This window comes from Nanorana parkeri, unplaced genomic scaffold (genome assembly GCF_000935625.1).
Source record: "Nanorana parkeri isolate BGI_ZX_2015 unplaced genomic scaffold, ASM93562v1 scaffold73, whole genome shotgun sequence".
NCBI lineage: Eukaryota > Metazoa > Chordata > Amphibia > Anura > Dicroglossidae > Nanorana > Nanorana parkeri.
The window spans coordinates 2,600,074-2,621,560 of record NW_017306341.1 but is presented as its reverse complement, the minus strand read 5'-3'; the positions used below and the strand labels follow the sequence as shown (position 1 = coordinate 2,621,560).

Sequence of the window (21,487 nt, the reverse complement as noted above, 5' to 3'; positions counted from 1 at the left end):
GCCTATTTGCCTTTAGTAAGTCAACCCCTTTGTGTACTAACCATGACACTGCGGAAAATGGTGGGGAGTGTGGTCCATTGTCCAAGAATTCAGCATATTAGGTCACAATTTTATTATGTACTTAGGAATATAGTTTACCTTAGCAGGCAAGGACCTCTTCAGTGGAACTGATATAAAGTGTTACATGACATGTCATTCATGTGTCTGTACTGATAACCTTCACTTTCCTACATCAGGGAAAAGATGTTCTTTTTCCAGAAATTCTGTAGCCTTTCAGAACCATGAACAGAATGTATGACATAAGTTCTTACATTTGGGTTAGCAACTAAGCAGATCTAGTAATTTTGTAAGGATCACATGTACTGCATATATAAATTTATATAAGCGTAGCTTCTCTCTGTACACAGAAGGTAGGGAGTTAAGATGAACTTTGTGTCAGTCTCACCTGCACATACCCATAGGAGGCTTTGACAGATGCTGAAGGAATTCAGACATATTGTCCAATTATCTACATCAAAGCCTCTTTGTGGGAATGAGCAGGTTCTTTCCTCTACTGGATACCCTTTGGAAAGCGCTCTAGGTAAATGTCAGTGCAAGCCAGAAGCTCTGACCAGACACTGCACAATATTAATAGATATCTGCATTTATAGATATTCTGGCAATAATAAAAAAAAAAAAGAAGAAGTTTCATTAATAAGCGAGAGCAAGGGATATAAATTTGCAACGTCAATGAAATCTGGAACAAAAGTGGAGCTGTTGCTTGAATTATGTTCTTTTCCCCAAAGAATAAAATATAAATTCTGATTGTTTTCAATAGGCACCTTTTGCTCCTGTTCTGTCCACCAATGTTTTTTACTTTCCAGTAAACCTGAAAACTGCAGAAACTGAGGAAAATAACACAGTGGGGTTTGATTTACTAAAGGCAAATAGGCTAGTTACTTTGCAAGAGAATTTACATTTTCTAGGGGACATTGCCACTTAGTTTAGTGAATCAGGTGAAGCTCTGCTGACTTCCACACTCAATCCTGTACAAGCAAATATACTTTCTTTTTTTTTACATTTTCGTTGCACTTGATTGGGTGTTCTTTACAAAGTGTAAATAAACTACATTCAGCAAGCTAAGGGAAACTTCCCCTGCAAAGTGCAAATTCCTTTGTAAGGTGAGCAGCCTATTTGCCTTTAGTAAATAATCCCATTGAACCATAATCTCCATTGTCAGTGCTGGTGGTGTTGCATGTAAAATCTGAGACCACGGATCAATGTTGGTATTTAACTCTACAAAAACAAGGGTCTTGTTTTTAATACCTGTGGTAGAATGGATTGTTTTGTTTTCTATTATTTGTTTTATATTACTCCATAATGACTTGCCGTATATACTTGGGAAGGTCTATGCTTTTCTCGTTTATATGGATGGTGCTACCCACTTGACTTTTATTATGTTGTATTCTGTAAAACCTAATAAAACATTTTTGACATCTAAAATCTGAGACCACGTAAATAAATATTGGTCATCAATAGGCCTGCACCTGTATCCAGGGGGCTGTGGAGAATGGGCGCTCTGCTATTTAACTACGGAGATTAGCCAGTTCCTTTAGAAATATGTCACAGGCAAACCTGTGCTGCAACACAACCCTGCAACTTTTTTTCCCAAGCATTGCAACCAAAGATAAAGTGCAAACAAAGCTAGTTTGTGCATAACTATGACTGGCTGTTGTGCTTTGCTTGAAGTTCTTGTTAAAGCAAACTTGTGCTTTGCTCATTCATGGCAAGTATCATGTTCACTGGATAGTCTGCCCCTTCCGCTTCTGCTTGCCTTCTACACACTCCCCTCCACCCTTTCTGAAATACTCTGTTGGTGAGCCTACAATGCAACACTGGGTTGCCAGTTACCAGGGCCAACTTCTGCCATACGACTCAGAAATAAACAGAATTTACGCAGCGATTTTGTCGGGGGCTTCAGCAGATCTGGGGGTTATCCAGCTAATCTGTTACTTTGCCTTAGATATCTTCATGCTGAGCATCAATCCCTTTCCCTACTCTAAATAAATAATAACGCAAAGCAGTTTTAAACACAATTTATTTATTTTTTCTTGTTTTAAATAATCAACTAGATCATCCAGTGTTTTTGATTTCATACATTGTTATTAGAGCTATTATCAATGAATGCTGTTTCCATATGAAGAGAATCAACAAATAAAAAGATTTCACCAAAACCCAAATAAAAATGCCCTTTAAAACACAGCAGCATTAACAACCTAATATTACACTGCTAGAATGAATACAGATGATCGGCTTGACTGAAAAGAGTCTACATCTTATAGCCAGTACACAATACAGTAAGGACTTTACATCGTGCTGCTTGCCTAAGATCTAATTGCTCCTTTTCAGTTGGTTGTGCTTTGCCCAAGCACAGTCTCACCTCTTAAGCCATAAGCCCACCCCTCGTAAAAAGCAATACAGTTAGTGCCTATCACTACGCACTACTGTAGAAGAATATATTATTTTTTTTCTCTCTTCAAAGTTCATGAAAGTATATTGGCAATAGCGACAAGATTAAATAAAGGGCTTTGCGTGAAGAATAGCTAAAATGTTGTTTGGTTCCTGTTTAGCGTAACCTTTGTAAAGTTGAAAATAAAAACCTGAATTCAAATCAAGGTGAGATACATGCACCAAAATATTAAATCACCCGGGACAGCCAACATTCCCGGTTTGTTTTTTTTGTCCTGTGTACTATTTACGCTTGCAGCAGAATTAAAGAAATAGTGTAAAATCTGCTTGGCTTGGTTTATTTTTTTTTCCATATACAAACATTTTAATTGATAATATACAAGATTTTGTGAAGACGCACCCAGTATACCCACCCATCTGTGAAGTCTTACTAGATGTCTATCTGGATTTATGAATATGTGAGCGACATCCGATTGGTGCGTTATTAACATGATCTGTAGTCTTGTTAGAATTTTATACAAGTGTCACTTATTTACAGCAATTGATGATTTATAAAAGAAAAGAGCATTTTTAGACCCCAAGTTTTAGGGTTCAGATAAAATAAGGCGAACTGTTGCTTATTTAGTGATTATTATATGTCTTTCACAAGTCCAACCAATGTCATCTTCTTGTATAGTGTTGCAGGGATCTCCCGATGCTTGGATAGATGACTGGACCAGCATGGTGCCTCATATATACACTGCATTGTAAACTGCACACTCCTTGACCCCATCTGAATGAAGGTGATTTTCCCATGCTCTGTTTAATTGGCTCATGCTAAAATAAAGGTTTCTTGCATTAAAAAAAACCCATGCGGTTAATGTGTGGAAGCGGCAAACACACACTTTAATTTTTTTCAGTGATTTCCACTAAAATGTCTGTTCTTCTGAAATGGTCTTCAGAATACTGGCAGTAACCATTGACCCTAAAGAAAAAAAAAAAGGGCAACATTTTTGTTTAACTGAGATTAGTAGCCTTAAAGCTCAACTTAACATATAAAGCTTACATATAAACTTGTTACTGTAAACTCCGTAACAAGAACTAGAGGCCACCACCTAAAACTGGTGGAGAAAAGATTTAACCACAAGGGGTGTAGTGGCTTTTTTCAGTTAGAGCGGTTACAATCTGGAACTCGCTGCCACAAGCAGTGGTAGCAGAGAGAATTGAATCATTCAAAAAGCATTTAGATACCTTCCTCAGAGACCGCAACATACAGGGGTACAGGTACTCTTAAAAACTAGACCACACAGGGATTCATATACACACACACACACACACACACACACACAATCACATACAGACACACAAAGGTTGAACTTGATGGACCTGTGTCTTTATTCAACCTCAAATACTATGTAACTATGTAACTTCAGCCAGAAACTTTTATTTTGGATAGAGGGGAAAATGTGAAAGTCTCTGTCAAGTTTCTACTGTCATGCCCCTCTAAAGATAGGACATGATGGGGGTACATACAAAACTAGTGGCTGCTGTTAGGCTTAAAAAATTAAAGCAACCCAAAAAAATTGCTTTAGTTTTGGATGGAATAGAAGAGCTAGTGCCTCTGTCAGGTTTTAAATGCTGTCCCCCATTCAAGAGATATTAAAACACTTCTTGTCCCAAATGGCAGCAGTAACTGGGTCAGAAAGTGATCGAAAATCTTTCCATAGGGTCATAGACATTACAAATTGCCGACAGAGGTTTCAACAGACTGTATTCAAAACTAAAAAAAAAAAAAAGCTAAAGTGGTAACTGATTCACTGAGAACATGTTCATATCTGCATCTAGCTGAGATGTAGCTGTAGAGGCTGTCAAAATGATCTGAGGTCTCTGCAGGCTATTTATTTTTTGTGCAGTAAACTGCATGAAAGAATGACTGGAAGGGCATGACAGCACACATTATAATGTCTTATGATGTGGTTTTAGGACATGTGGATCTGGTAGACCTTTGATCAAATGTTAATACATTGGGGTTGATTTACTAAAGGCAAATAGGATATTCACTTTGCAGGGAATGTTTCCTTAGCTTGGTGATTTAGGTGAATCTCTGTTGACTTCTATCACCCAATTATGTGCAAGCAAAATTCCTCGCACGTAATTGGGTATTCTTTGCAAAATACATTTTCACCGCATTCAGTCAACTAAGGGAACATTCCCTTACAAAATGAGCAGGCCATTTGCATTTAGTAAATCAACCACATTGTCTTTCAAACAACAAATGTAAAGATAAACATTATGACTTTAACAGGTATCAAAGCACATTAAAATCTTGCAATAAGGGTGCACTTTAATATATAAAGCTGGCCATACACCTACAGATTATCTTCAGATTTTCTATGGTCAGATGGAAAAAGTGCAACTGATCCCTCCATCTACTCTAAACTGTGTGGATGGAGGACTCTCCCACTGGGCTAAGCTTCAGTACCTTGCTAGTCAGTCCCGCTGGCTGTCAAAATACCTGAACAATGCCTGCATTCAATCAGATTGTTCAGGTACTTTGAGAGCCAGCGGGGCTGACTAGCAAGATACTGAAGCTTCGCCCAGTGGGAGATTCCTCCATCCACGCAGGTAGCTTTGAGTTCATTTTTTTTTTGCAGTCAAAAAGTGACTTGATTTTGAGAACTTGATTGAAAATTTGAATTAGTGTCTTTTCTGGATCATTACAGAATTTACTGAAAGTTTTGTCCACAAGATTGGACCTTTCCATTAGATTTTCACTAATCTAACTAAACTTGCCCAGTTTCAAGTGACCAAAACATCAAAATTGGCATAAAGATCAATCAAAAAATATCTCTGAGCTGGCCCTGCAGTGTTTGATCATTTGCAATGCAAATTCAATTGTCTGGTTGCCTAAAAGCATCTGAAGCAAATTAAACGTCGGCTGGCAGATTGCAGGGTTACAAACTTCAAAACTGCCAAATGTAGAGTTCATATAATTAAATGCAAATTAAACGTCGGCTGGCAGATTGCAGGGTTACAAACTTCAATTGGTTTCCTTTCTAAATACCTGCAAAAGTCTTGTATGATCAATACGTACATCCCTGATCAATAGTAGCTAATGAAGCAGCTGCTATCTGACAATATTAAGGCTTTATTCACACCTAAGTGCATGATAGTGTGTACAGTATTGCCTTGTTTTTGGCTATTTAAAGTAAATGGACTTCCTTAACACAACATGCAACCATGCACGTTAATGTTCACAGAGATGTGAATAGGCCCTGAAGCAAACCTGCTGTGCTGGCTGCCTTTGCTAAATTATCCTGAAAATGCTAGTCGCTGGCTGTCATGCTGATCATTTGGCTTTAATACCTTGCATCAGTGATCTGCAATGAGTATATACAGCAGATTTATAAAGTTTATTGAATTTTCCTGATCTGCATACTTGTTCCAGATCAGTGATTCAGAAAAAAAAAAACCTGAACCATGTGAATCAATAGAACAGTCAGGCAACAAGCATATTCAAAAGGAGGTCAGGCAGCGTCAGTCACTGTATTTCTTCATCTTCACTATTTAAAAGAAACCTGAACTGAGAGAAAAACAATTGCTGCCATTGTTAACCCTCCTTCTGAACATACTATTGTCTGGTTTTCTCTGGTTTCAATACTCCAAGTTTATGACCCAGAACAAGTATGCAGTGAGTCGAATTCAGAGTAAAGTCAGCATACTTTTTTCAGGTCAGTGATTCAGAGTATTAAAGCTCACCATGTTAGTCAGGCAATCTGCATTTTCAGCCATGGCAGCCTACATCATTCCTTGGGTACAGGTTTCCTTTAATTGCCCCACAACCTCAGATTTCATGCCTTCAGCAATCCTACATCAGTGCAGGTATGGTGGTGCACTATAGAGACTTGGCCAAGTCTCTGCTCTACCATAAGCCTCCCCCAAGTTACACCCACATTCATAGCATTAAAATCAGGACATCGGGGATGTATGTATAACCTATTACCAAAGTTTATATATAACTAACCTCAAGCACTGTGGTATTATGAAAAACTTTTCTTCTCAACGTGTCGGACTTCCTTCTTGGTTTTCACTTTGTATGTGTCACTCTGCAATGAAAACAAATATTATACATATAGTAAACAATGGTCATTCCCGCGACATTCAATTCGGAACTCTAGGCAAATACAAAAACCCAATTTTTTGTTCAACTTGCGATTCATTCAGGAATCACTACAGGTCATTTAAATATTGCTAAAATAACTACCTGAAAACATGTTTATATTAATTTCCCATAATCCCCTGCACGCCAGAAAAAAAAAACGTGAAAAAGGGGGATACTGCACTATGAGCCAATCAAGTACCATTTAATTGCGCAGTGCATTCAGTCTAGCATGCATCGGGTTATTAAGGGATTGGGGGGAGAAACTTAAGAGAGGGGGAGATCACTACTGTGCCGATATTCATTCACTGTCCAGAAGGGGGGGAATGGAAGATTCTGCAGGGCTGCAATAGTGAATGGTTGTGTAATTCTAATTGCAATGCAGTGTGGCACAACAGTATGAATCACAAGAGTGACTAAACAGAATGACAAATTCTTTGCCAGGTTAAATAGTTCAGATTTATGTATTTTAGCTGTGTGTTTAGTCATTTGGCTGGAGTTCCGCTTCAATTCACTTTAATGGAGCAGACAGATAAAAAAAAAAAAAAAACCTGCAATAATACTCCAGACAGGGTGTGGACACAAATAGCTCACACGGTCATATAAAATCCAGACCAGTTAGTGCAGGTTTACAGGATAATAAACAGATAAACTACAGCACAGCATAACACAATGTATGGCACTATACAATACAACGGCATGATCCTAGGCATAGCTTCGGCAGAAAGAAAATCTGCCTACATTTACCACAACAATCTCTTGTGTTCCACTTTCAGAAATAAGCCAGAATTATCCACCTGCTAGAGTTTTGTCATGTGTAGAGATTGTGGGGTTGATTAACTTAAGGCAAACAGGCTTAGAGGCCAGAATATATAAGATGATATATAAGAGTTTAGACGTCAGAATATATAAGATGATTTAAACAGCAGGGATCCATTCATATTTCTTTCTGTAGCTTTAATGTCGTCCACATCCACAAGTGAGAAAACATCTCCAATGCAGTGAATGACTGCATGTAACCCTGCATTATGCACAATGTGGTACTTTTATCTATCAAGAGGTTAAAAAGGTGATTGGATAAAGATAGAGGTAATGTAGAACGCCTCTTTCAATATTTCAATTCCAGTTTTAAAGCAGAAGTCAAGGCAGCAGTATAAAGACATAGTTCAGTAAAGACCCACCCACCTACCCCATACATGTTTTAAAGGCCTTTCGCTTATAAAATTAATTATGAAAGTGACAGAGTTGTCTACAAAAAAATCAGATTGCATGATCCTGCTGCCCGGCTTCCTATTTCAAAAACAAGCTCAGGAGGAGGAATGACAGAGGCTCTAGATGGTAACATGATATAATTACATAACACTGGGAAGAAATTGACTCTGTAGAAATGACACAGAGAAGTACTGTGCGGTCAGTCAGCCTTTATGGTCAGAGGGAGATGTCACTGGAGAGGTCCACATCTAGTGTGCATTCTGAGTAGTTGTGGTATTTCAAGCTGTTAGCCAGATCCAGACTGAGATTGTGGGGTTGATTAACTTAAGGCAAACAGGCTGTTCACTTTGCAAAGGAATTTCCCTTAACTTAGTATATGAGGGGCGGCTCTTTTTTTAAATTTTCCCTGAACGTGATTGGGTATTCTTTTTCACCACATTCACAAAGTAAAAATTAACTTGGCAATCGAACAACCTATTTGCCTTTAGTAAACGAACCCCCATGCGTCTGATATATTAACAATGCTGGCTGTAGAACAAGAATCAAAAAGGTTAAGGCCCTCTGATTAGTGGTAGGCATACCTCCCAAATGTCCCTCATTTGGAGGGACTGCTTCTCATTTGGAACCAAATCCCTCAGTCCCTTTTTCCTCTTCAGTTGTCCCTCATTTTGGTCTAGTGTAAAGATATCTATGAAAAGGTTCTACTTAACTACCAAACATGTTATTCTGCACTAACACCTTTATCTTATCTCTTAGTTATCTTGTTTTGAATTCAAAAAGCCAGTATAAAGGACAAGTATTGGTAAAAAAAAAAAGGCAATTCTGGGTTTACCCAATTATTTTTGGCATATAAATTCTTATTGGTTCCCATAGCGGGGACGTGGCAGGGGTGTGCCCATTTCCTAAATACATTGTGCTGGAAGGTATCCCTTTTTTTTATCATCTCAGAAATTTGGGCGTTATGGTGGTAGGGATTACTACAGATTAAAAAATGTTGCCTTGACTTCCCTTTAAGATTTACATATACTTCACAATACAAGTGTTTTAAATACTTACCCATTACCTAAGATGCACCACTGACACAATTAAATTTATAAAGTATTTCAAAGAGCTCCACAATAGGAAAAAAGCATGCTATACTGCTTTTACCCATTATAACACATTGGGGTTGGCAATAAAGGAGCATAGCATTTTCAGTTTGCAAAGTGAACATTCACTTAGTTTGGAGCAGCTCTGTTGACTTCAACTTCAGTCATGTGCTAGCAAAATCATCCCCATTGTATTAAAATAAAGGTCAGGATAGAAGGGAACTAGTAGCTTAGTCAAATGATGTGGCAATTAGAAATCTTTCGGCCTTTGCTGATTGCATCAAGTCATGCACTACAAAAAAAAACACAGCACTGTACTACACACCTACACACTACACACTTTAAGAAACCAGGACTACGGTATAACAAACTAAACAGATATACACATGTAATAAAGAACAAATATAGGAAGGCACACAGCATACACCAGCACAACACGGTGAATTACTTGCCCCAACTGTTACAGTTCCACCAACTTTTTTCTCTTGTGGAACCATAACCCGTCTCACGACTTTCCGTGTCACCTATAAGAGGCAGGAATATTGACTGTGTTTCCAGTATGGACTTTGTGAAAGAAACACGAAAACACTGCACTGCATCAGTTCTCAAGCATGGGAATATACCAATGGACACAAAGGTTTCTGGGAAATCACAGCATCAGACAATAAAGATCATTTACTTTTTTTGTGATGATGTTGCCTTCTTCATCTGTATACTGTTCTTCCGTTACAGATTCACCAGGAATGTTTTTTACTGCATCCCCCTAAAGAGCGTCAGAGCATTACGTCAATCGTACAGCTTAAGTCCTATACATGGCACGCCAGACATGCAGGATAGGAAAGCAAACACGCTGTAGGGCAGCATGCCAAGGCAAGATAGGGTTAATCTGGCAGCACAGCCAAGTTAAAAAAACACGGATGTACTGCTGTAACAATATATTGCACATGTACAAGTGAGAATTGTATATTTTGGGGAGCCCTAATGACTGTTAAAGTAAACCTCTCACGGAATTTGATATTTATGCCAGTGCTTACAAAAGTAAAGTTTCCTGCTTGATCCTTATTTCCCTCCATATTCTGCATGACCCCAGATCCCATAAACCCAGCACGCAAACTGCAAGTGCAAACTTTGGACCTCTAGCAAGCCTAACCATCTATGTTTAAAATCAGCTGCACCTTCTGCCAAAAGAAAGGCAACACAAGTGGACAGCAGGGTACTGAGGTCTGAAGTAGGACTGTTTGCTGTATGCAGATGTGGTTAGGGGATCCTGGACACAAAAATGATTTAGGGACAACTAAAAGTACATACATTCTCCTGCTCAGAAGAGGGAGGCTTAATCTGCAAACAAATGACCATCTGCTGTTATGATTAAATCTGTCAAATACAGGGACAGTTGAGACAGGTCCTAGATTTCTATATTTTATGAGACAACAGAAACAGTTATTTTAGATCTGCATATGCGCTTAATGCAACTTGCAAATCACTGCATCTTCTATCCCATCCATACAATATCAAAGCAGATAATTATGTGAAGAAATGATGGTGGAAACCTATGCAGGCTCCAAAACAAGCCTTTTCTGCCAGTCATCTTCACCTACATGGGTACCTTAAACCATATATCAGACTATAACGGTTTTTCACTTAGGTCAGTGATGGGATCCTTCTCCCTCTGTCCACTCAAATTTGTATTAATATATCAAGTGTGAACAACTGCTAAATTCACCAAAGATTCATATTTTGCTGCTGATCCGTAGAATGTAATAATACATCTTTTTCTTCTTTCTTTTTCTCCTACATAAAAAATATCCTTGCTTACTTAGAGGTCAAAGTGGAATATAAAAACCCTGTTAGATAGAGGGATAGGAGTAACAAAGATGTCACACAACGGCCAATTGACCCCAAAAAAGTGCATTTTACATGCATGCTCATCTGATACACTTGGTTCTGTTAAAAAGATGTTTACTGTAAGACCCGTTAACTACAGAGGATTAGTAAAAAAAATAGTTGATGCACAATGGTGTTATCTCCAATGTCCATACTATTTCAGAGGAAAAAAAGAAATAAACAGTATTCGGTGAATGATGTCTCTCCACCAACATGAGGATGACGTAACAAGGTAATATAGTATTTTTTAGGTCTATATTTCTCCTTTCAGTTCGTAAAAAAAAAAAACTCATGGTTTACATATATCTGGAAACAAGAACGTTTCGAGATAACATTTACAGTTTTGACAGCGTTCTGCCTGTACCTGGACCACCGAGAAGGCTAGAACAAAAATGTACCTGAAATCTAGATGTTACCAATGTTTTGGACGTCGCAAAAATGAATAAAGCTATTTGGTTCAGTAGCCCCTATTCACACTTGAGCACAAGCATTTTCAGGTGATTTTGAAGCTTTCTTTTTAGGAGTTTCAAGGAAAACGCTCAGAATTTAGCGTTTTTGTTTTAGCCAATGGAAAGATAGTTACTAGGAGGAGGAGACAGATGACATGCACAAAATCCCATTATAAACGCACTTTTTAAGGCACTCTAATTGAAGACAAAAACACACGATTCTTCCCCCAAAAAAGCTCATGTACATTTTTGAGTTACAAGTGACTCAATGCTTAGGTGTGAACAGACACCATTGAAAATAATAGGATTCTTCATGTTGAGTGTTGTCACGCCTCGGGGAAATGCACAACAAAAGCTAAGGCTTGAATGAGGGATTTAACAAGTTAACAGGGCACTTGGCCAAAACGACTGTCAAGTGCCTGAAATGGAATGGCCGCAGTCTGAACGAGCCCTTGGACATGTTATGCCACCTGTAAAAGTGCATATGGAACTAGAAAGTCTGTACTGCTAGTGACCCCGAGACCTGATTTGATAATAATGAATGTAGGGAATCCTAAAAAGAGGAAACTGTTTTAGTTCTTTTTTTCCCATGATGATTTCATGAAGGTGTTTGCTCGCTGTTGGTCACATAGAAATAATCTTGCAGTAATCACAATCAATTCAATCTGCTGTTCTTTTTTTTTTTTTAAACTGAAAACTAACTGAAAATGTAAAAAGTGACAGATCCTCCCACGGATCGTCTACTATTTTCATGCAATATGACAAATGGAATTAAGTAAATGTTTTTAACATAACCTAACAGCTTGCAGATTAGAATAACAAGAGGCATTTCTTGTTTCCTGTTTTTCCTTTCTTTTTATGGAGCACAACTATAGGTTTTGGCTTATAAACCTGAGACAACGGGGCAGCTAAAATTTCCTTGTTACAACAAAATAGGGAAAAGATAGCAATACAAGCATATAGAGTATCCGAGTAAAGAGGTTATTGGACTGCATGGAATTCACAGCAAATGGTTGTGGAATAAAACAAGGCAAGGATAAGGGCACGCTGTTATTCGTAGGAATGAGTGATTATGCCCATAACTCATTACTGCTGAAAACATTAAGGGGTCAGTTAGACTAGGCCATGCTCTTTGAACACAAATATACCCGAATATGTTCCAGTTATTTTTTCCTCAACATTCTCATTGACACATGTGGTAATCTAAAAGTATTTTCTTTTCCTGATATTGAACTGATTTATAAAAGCTGAAGCTATGAACTGATTTTGTGTACTCTGTAGGAACTGAAAATGCAGGTCCGTATATACATAAAAATATCACGTTTCCCCACTAAAAAGGCTATTAACTTCAAAGTCAGCACAAAGTAAACACTGCTTCAGGAGGTGGGCAAGCATATCTGCAAGCCATTATATTATTAAATGGCTTAATGCAGACTTACTGAGGAACATGCAAATAGCAATAGTGTGATAGCCTACACTACAGCAACCAATCTCAGATCAGCTTTTATTGATCTATACCCTGGAAGCATCTAAGGCTCGTATCTGATTGCATGCTATGGGTTACTAAGCACCATGGCTGTTTACACTGCTTTAAATTAGCTTAAAAGCATCTACTTCTGAATTTATTTAAATATAGAAAACTTAGGTATTTATGCATATATAAATACATAATGGGTTTTAGAAAAAAGCAAATGTCCAAGGCAATCACAAAAAAAAATCCATGCTGGGATCTCCGCTGGCAATCAGACATACTTGGTACCTTATATATCAATCTCCGTCGAGTAATTTTCGTAGTGATCCTTCGTTCCTCATCTGAGCTTGACCCACTCTCATATTCACTGTCACTGCCACTAGAATCCTGATAAATGCATTTTAGGCATGTTTTACCAGCAGACTTAAAGGAAAAAGAAATATTTTTATCTATCCATGAAGGACATGGATACTTCAAAGCTTCACAGAAGGTGCTAATATACGTGCTTAACCCTACCATCAGCCAAACTGTAGATTCTTTTGCTTACTAACTGAAAATATATAAATACAGGAGGTTCAATTGCTGAGCCCAGAGATAACCTGAAGTTTGACAGACATGGCCTACCATCTGTCTGACCTCACACAGTGTCTCCTAACATTTGAGTGTGCAGCGTGAGAGGTCAGGCAGATGAAAGGCAGCCTCAATCTTTGATACTCCAGCTAAAGCTCAGGAAAATTAAGTAATACTAAAAAAAGGGGAAATATAAAAGAAAGCCTGCAGAGTTATGATAGGTAAACACGGGATGTCTTGTTTCCTGTATCAGCCCAATCAATACAGTTTCTCTTTAAAATACTTACAGACTTTAGAATGGTCTTTCTGGTGCTCTGGTGCTTTATTGTGTCAGCTATTCCTATGGTTAGGAATAGCTACTTACAGACTTACAGACTTTAGAATGGTCTTTCTGGTGCTCTGGTGCTCTATTGTGTCAGCTATTCCTATGGTTGGCGTCGGGACACACACACACACGCACACGCACCAATCTCCCAAGGCCCCCCATTCTTAAGGGCCCTGAGAAGCTCCCCCCCTTATCCTCAATCTCACCTGCTGATGAAGAGCTGCAGTACTATATCCTCCAGAAACACCTACTCAAAAGCAACAAAATTATATTCTGCTCCTTTTTCTTACTGAAGTTGTATAATTTTTCGGAAAATTAAAAATATGAAGATGCATTTGAGTAGAGCATTCTGTACCTCATGAACTGGCCCTAGCTGTTCCCCTTTGTAAATATATCTTTCTAGACTTAATGCCAACAGACTTAATATGATAAGGAACACTGAGAAATGGCTGCTTGGGATGAAGTCCACACAAAATTTTAAAAATTGCTTTCGGTGGATATAAAGACATCTTACAGCAAACATGGAATACTTCTAAGTACTTTTGATCTCAGAGGTAAGATTTCTATCATCACATGATTATTACTATTGTGTTAATTTATACAAGTGTATAGAGTGTTCTGCATTGCTGCCTCTGTTAACCAAAGGGGCCTATCTGGGCATATAAAAGTTTTTGTAAGAGATCCTGGCAAAAAAACCCTTGAGAAATAGAAGATGTCTGGAACTTGAGGAATGGAATCTGGAATCAGGAATCTGAAGAACCAGGGGGCAAACACCATCACACTTTCTTAGGGTAGACAGAGCCTCTAAAGTTGGCATGTCAAAAAAGTGGCATATTTAGACTTGGCATTTAATGATAACATGTATAAGTAGACCTTACTTTCAGAAAACACTGCATATCAGAATGATCAGTAGATTAAAAGATATAGGCACCTGAATTTATACACACATCTTTGTCCTTTAATGTGATGGGCAGTCTCACTTGCCAATAGGGAGATCTACAGGCTTTTTTTTAGAAGTTTCACTTTAAAATAACTTCTAATTAAATCTCAATTGCTTAGGTTTACTTTAAAGGACAACTGTACCTTTGTACAGTTGTCCTATAATAGGCTTCCCCCTACCCCCTGATTGCCCTGGTCCATCGGTCTTTACCATGCAATCCCACTGAGAGTCGCACATCCTCTCTCTCAAAAATGGTCAGGAAAACTTTTGTTCCCAAAATGCTGGCCACTTCGAGTATGACTTTCCTATAGGAATGAATTGGGATGTGTAGCAAATGTGCAGTAGGAACTAGCCATTTGGGCTCTAAGCTCGGCTACACACTGTAGATTGCTGAATTGGGGCTGAATGAAAGTTCTTAACTTGGTGGGCAGCACTGAGGGGGACCATTGGAACTTACTATAGAAAAACTGTAGGAAGGTACAATTGTACCATAAGAGATCAGCTAGGGGGTGCTAATGTAAGAAATTTGCTTTAAGAGCTGTACAAAAGCTTGTCTAAAGCACCCCCCGGTGGAATTTGTCAGATCTGAAGAGAAACACAGCAGTGAAAAAGGTAGGAATGGACAATAGGGAAAGTACATGGCGTCTGCTCTGCTCTGCTCTGCTCTGCGCTCCATTCTTCCAATGTGATGGACCGGCCTGGAAAAATACACCATTTTAAAGCCTGCTCACGATATGCAATAGCACCCTTCCTAGCTTTGTCAAATGGGTAACCTTTTACATTGGCTATATAGAAAACCCTAATTGGTTTTGCTCCATTTTGTTGAACATTTTTTTTGTTTACACGTTTACTGTATAAAGCAATATACTCTGTATGTTTTTTATTTAAATTACCTGCATAAAATCATTATCTATGTAATCAATATAACAGGGCACAGCCGTGGCACTAAGTGGTAGGTGTATGCTTTCTAGAAGACTCAGTTAGTCCACTGGTTAAAGTGGGTGTGGTCTTAAATAAAAATTCTACATATAGCAGAGCTTGCCGACAAATGCACATTGCCCCCTGCTATTAGTTGTAAACAATGCCTGGACATCTAATACTGGCTGCCTGTATGTAATTTCATTCCATAGTCTGGAATGATATGCAGCATTGTCAGAGTGTAAAGTCTGTGGCTGGACTACAAACCTATAGACTGATGTAGATAGGCACAACACCCACTGATCATCTCTAACACCAGTGCTCATGGCAGGTGTGGTTCTGTGACATGCCTGCATGGCAAGGTGGCACCAACGATTTGCTCTTGGCAGGAACAAGGATTTGAAATTGGTGGTTTTACTTAGGAGCATAAGGTACATGCTACATATAAAAATAGTTAAAAAAAGGTTTTAATTTCTTCTAAAGTATTGCAGTTTCCTAAGACGAGGGGAACAAAGTTAGTCCCATCTATGACTCTTCTAGTTCTTTTTTTGGCTCAACAGCTACTATCTGACATTTCAAGGAAACGTGTGCTTATAGAAATTATAGGCTGGCATTGCCCCTTTTGAAAATGTTAACTGGTTGGCTGTTTTTGGCCTCTATTCATTCTGAATCCTGGAACAAGCATGCAGTGAGTTATATCAGAACTTCTAATCTCAATATTTCCTTAGGGTCAATGACTCAAAGTACCAAAGCCACTGGATCAGCATTATAGAAAGGACAAAAGAATTTGAAGTTAGGTTTGGCTGACAGTAGTATATGTGAAACTTTCATATTTACCTGATTAAAAACAAAAAAGTACTTTAAATCTGTATGGTTTAATAGTGAAAGTAATAAATTAAGAATCTCGACTGAAAAATGACAGGTTCCTTTTAAAGAAATTGACTTCTGTAATCTAAGGTCATACTACACAATCGTATGCAGAAGTCTGACCACTCCTTGTCAAATTCCATGTTTTGCTGATTTTCAAAGTCAAACATTAACAGCCTGAACATTTAAACATGAAACATTTCTGCCCAAATACTATTTATACACTGAATATGATTATCTGTTACTGAACACCTGTAGCTAGATGTCAAATATGTGTGTAGTAGATAAAGGAAAAGCATTGTAGTCTGACCTGGTAAGCCCAAAGATTTTGAACACATCTCACATTTACGACCTCTATGAATAAGCCTTCAGGTGAAACATGCGAGAGGTTGTAGCTGGTTGGGGGTGTGCAGTGCTGGCATTTATTGCTTTATACACTTTTATTCACTGTTATACTGGATTTGCTGTGAATTTTCAAGTCTGCAGTATTGAAATTCTCTTGATAGTGCGGTCTGTTCACATACTGCTACATTCCAAGGTGGAGACACACCTATTGGACCAGCACCTGGGGAATCCTGATGGTAGCCAAGGAATTGGAGCGGTGAGATTTCCTTTGGCTCTACATCTCACATTTGCCATAATCTTATTACTAACAGCAGCACCCATCTCAGTAACAGGTTTTAGTAAATGGCCCAATGTCTGCAGTTAATTCAGAGCCAATAGTTTTTTTGTATTTCATGTAGCAGGTTTTATGTTAATCAAACATAAATTCGAGGCATTCCGTGCACAAGGACTTTGATGTTTGTATATTTTTCTTCTGTATGTTTTAATAAAGATGACTTAGTTTTAATAATAAAGAGAAAACAAAATTTGATCTTAAGTACCTTAAAAGTCCAGTTTGGTTCTTCTGAATCTCTCTTAATTATGTTAGTATTTTGGATGTGGTACTAGCCCACCCAAGGTTATCAAAATAATAAGGACATTGTTTAATTAATTGAACCCGAGGTTTCTTGTTAAAATTGTTAAACTAGGCTCTCCTCCTCTAGATAACAGGTAGCATAATCAGATGATACATTTTACATTCAGGTTGCCTCTTCGGAAAGTGCCACCAAAGCCTGTAAAAGTTCCTATACAATCACAAACTTCCTGAGAACCACTATTTTCATAACTGAGGAACATATCCCTCACATAACAGTGCTTAGACCTGACAATAGGTCACTCAGGCTTTGCCACATGTGAGATGTGACTCGTGTGCGTTTTCTCTCCACATCCTGTCTACCTCGGTGAAGACACAGACACTGATAAGGGTATCATCTGGCACCCTATAGTGTCTATTACTAAGAGACAGCTCAGTTTAGCCTTGCTACATCTTTCCTTCAACATGCCCAATACTACCGTTATGAAATATATGAAACACAGCTTAAAACTATGACCCAGAAAAGAAATAGTTCAGAATATGTAAACAAACCAAGTGCATCTAGGTTAAATGCATTGTCCTATTTGCTTGTAAGAGCGCATGAGCAGAACCAGTTCAACTTTTTTATACATCTTACAATTCCCTAAAATGCCTATAAAATACATTTGTTGATTTTAGGCTTCCTATGACAGTGCTGACAAGACTTGTGCACAATAATCGTTCCACAAACAGTAACAATTTCTTCTGCCAAGAACTGTCATAGGTTTAAAAAATAATGACAATAATGAACTAATGCTTCCGCGTACAGAACGGAAAAACAGACATGCAAAATAACTGTTCATTTGAATATGATTTTTTTTGTCTATGAGTAGTTGTAGATCTTTCCAGTATAATAGAAAACTCCAAACACTAGCAATAGGCAATTTCTAACAAAATCTGCAGTTTTGAAGCTTTATTGCTAGGTATGTGTTGCCTACACACACACAAGAATACATTTTGTTGATCTACAAGGCAACTAAATGAAACATGGTTGAGCATAGGATATATGCCCCTCACATTCTTTTTGAACCATGTGGTCTGAATGGCAACATATGTTTTCTCAGCAACTGTTTTGGATAGGCAACAACACTGTATAGGTGTAATCAAATTAAATCACAACATGGAACTGGTTACTGTTGGATGGGATTATTCTTTCAATCCATTTTATATTCAATTGTGATCACAATCCAGTCGCAGCAAGATGAAGACAAGCTCCTTAAGAAGGTAAAGCTGTCAACTTACTGTATTTTGACAAATAAAGATCAAATATTTATCTTGTGTACAAATAATAGCAATGTAAAACTATATTGGTAATTCTGTTGTAACTATACCTTTTCTGCAGATGCTCCCTCATCTGCATGGGAGTGGGGCCTGGATCTGCCTTCATCCAAGCCAGTCCTTTTGGCACTAACAGGTAATGAGCTCTTATGCTCTCCTATTACCGTCTTCTGCTCTCCTCTTCCACTTGTTCCTTGAAGTGATTTTGGTTTCTGTTTCTCGTTCACTTTCACTGGGTCCTTCTCTAGCGTGCTGGAACTGGTCTTACCTTCTGTTAGAGACTCAGAAGGACTGACACTCGATTCCAGCCTTCCTACTTCTCCTTTGAGGTATGAGGTAATAGTCTCATGGCTACAACATAAAGAACAAAACTGTAGTTGTGTGTCTAAACTGGGACAAAAATAACATTCTTCCCATCCAATAATGATACATTCAGAAATGCCCTTTTGAGCTATCAGGCCCAGATGCAAGATAATGTTTGTTGGGCTTAAGTTACAAAACCACTTTTACATACAACTTATAGCAACGAATACAATATATACTTTTCAGGGCAGGTCTGAATCGCATTTGTTGCTATCAGTTAAGCCCGTGCTATCTCTTTCACATACTGGGAGTCACCCCTGTTTCTGCCACTCATCCACATTGCTGACCTAAATAATATAATTAAAAGCCACTAAGAGAACTTTTCGATACAATGGCAGTAGTTGGCTTTTTTACAATCATTTCCAGCTCCAAAATTGAGTGCAGAATACTCTCTCTTGGAGAGTGGGGGTGATATATATCAGAAACTCTCTCTTCCAAGGAAATGTTCACAATAAAAAGTTTGTCATTTCCCAGTGGGCACAATGGAAGTTTAAAGAATCGAGGAAAAGCATAACTGAGCAAAATAGGTAACAGGTAATATTTACAAAGTTAATTATTTAACTGCCTTACATATGAAATCTGCTAGAAAAGTGGCACTGAACGAAAAATACTCACTTGAATTCTAGATATACAGATGTTATAACAATTACATGATGTTATAACTGAACAAAATTATTTATTTTTAGCACAAGGCACACTACATACCTGTCATCCAATCTTTCCAACAGTTCGCTGCTGATTTTCCGCTCTGTATGGTCTGCCTGGGTGCTCATTGTTTCTGTGTGCCAACCTGCAATTGAAGAAAGTTCTTGTTCTGCTTGTTGAACATTTCTGAGGATAGCCTGCACCTTCTCTTCAGTCATCTCCTCTGACTCCACCTCTTCAAGGTGAAGCTGCTTAAATAGCAATTTCAGCCTTTCTTCGGTCATCGCCTCCTCAGGACCAGATGCATCTCTCTCATGCTCCTCAGATTTCACTCCTCTTTGAGCAGCCTTTTCAACTTCAATGTAGCTACCCTCATGTTGGGGTTCATCGTGCAATTTTACATCTTCAAATTTAACCCGATGAATGGCCATTTCATATGAAGCACCAGGACTGTGAATTAAATAGTCAGGTCTGCTGTCATCTAGTGACGTGTCTTCTGCAGCCACCACAGGTGGAGCAGCTGAAAAGTTTCCATTGCCCTGTGGAGTTACTAACACGTCACTCAGTCTACTAGGAGTTCTAAAGGGGGACTCTATGCTAGAGTTATCGCTAAAGAAATCATCTTGGTGTAGGGGGGAGGGAGGCACATAACGCAAGCCAGTGGGAGTTTCCAGTTCCACTTGGATTGTTGGGTAACCTGAGGAAAACAGTACACTTCAACTGAATGGAATGGATTATGAAATCACGCATATAAATAAATTATAAACAATAACATAAAGAAGAGTGTTAAGATAAAATAAATAAATGAAATGAGCATAAATACATTGCAATGAGACATAAAATGAAATGAAGTTAACATTGTAATCTTATGCAGTTGGTATAATGGGCAGTTTCAAATATATTTAAGATTTTGTTTTCATTTTTTCATTTAAATTTTGATGGAAATTTGATGTTGATTTTAAGTGTACCAGGGTCACTGGAAACTCTACATCATTACATAATCTACAGGGATAGGTAGCTAAATATGGGCCATCTATAAGAAGATTTCTGGCACAGAAAGGACAAGCGGATGAGTAGAATGTGATGAGTAGGGTGATCTTGGAGAGTGAAGAGAGTTTGTAGTCATGGGTAAGATCAGAAGCACTGACCAAAGAGAAAAGAAGAAAAACAAAGTGAGCAATGAAACACAGACACAGAATTACAGTGATAAAAAGGAAAATGTTATTCAGTGGTTGCAAAATGGATGCTAGCTGCTTGCATAACGATGATCACAGGGCAAAAAAAAATGTCTATTTCTATTTTAATTCAAAGCTTGTATTTTTATGGAGCTGGAACTGGAAATCAAAACTGTGGCATGGCTTTGCCATTTCAGTGGTATGCACCTTCTGTAAAAAAAAAAAAATGTGTATTCAAATATTTTTTTGTATTCTGAAAGTCTAGGACCAAAAATGATTTGTGTGGTTTCACTGACATCTAATTTCAGCTGTAAAATCAATATGATCATAAGAGATGGGCTCAACAGCAGGCCTCAAAAAGTCTGCTGGTGTTTCTAGGAGTATTAGTGAGATATTAAGAGCATTTGTGGGCTGCAAAAATAACAGCCACATCTGCTTTAATAAAAAAAAGCAAAAGCCTACACCCATGCTATACTTAGACCCATCTTATCTGGAATCAAAGGTATTGCTGGACAGCAAATGATTAATGAACATAGTTAGCATAGTGGTGTAGCATGATAATCTTTGTATACAAGGACTTTTCTTTTTTATTTCCAAAGTAGGTTTAGTTACACCCACATGAGCAATCCATAAGGTTTGTCTTTATGGATGAACATTTTTCACAGATGCCCTTAATGGGTATTTATACATCATGCAGTTACAAAACCTCAACTGCATTTTAGAGAGTAGATATTCTGACTATTAAGAATATATATATATAT

The 21,487-nt window shown here is 38.1% G+C and overlaps 1 protein-coding gene across 1 annotated transcript in view; it reads right to left on the bottom strand.

The window, feature by feature from the left end:
• Positions 1 to 2,059: 2,059 nt before the first annotated feature.
• Positions 2,060 to 21,487, bottom strand: part of ANK3 (ankyrin 3) — a 260,705-nt gene continuing 241,277 nt past the window's right edge. Inside the window, exons 42-47 of the mRNA XM_018576669.1 lie at positions 19,612 to 20,248; positions 18,597 to 18,894; positions 9,566 to 9,649; positions 9,339 to 9,410; positions 6,452 to 6,533; positions 2,060 to 3,412 (exon numbers count right to left, since the gene is read on the bottom strand). Of these exons, the coding sequence (XP_018432171.1) occupies positions 6,468 to 6,533; positions 9,339 to 9,410; positions 9,566 to 9,649; positions 18,597 to 18,894; positions 19,612 to 20,248 (1,157 nt within the window). The 3' untranslated portion in view covers positions 2,060 to 3,412; positions 6,452 to 6,467. The remainder of the gene's footprint in view (positions 3,413 to 6,451; positions 6,534 to 9,338; positions 9,411 to 9,565; positions 9,650 to 18,596; positions 18,895 to 19,611; positions 20,249 to 21,487) is intronic.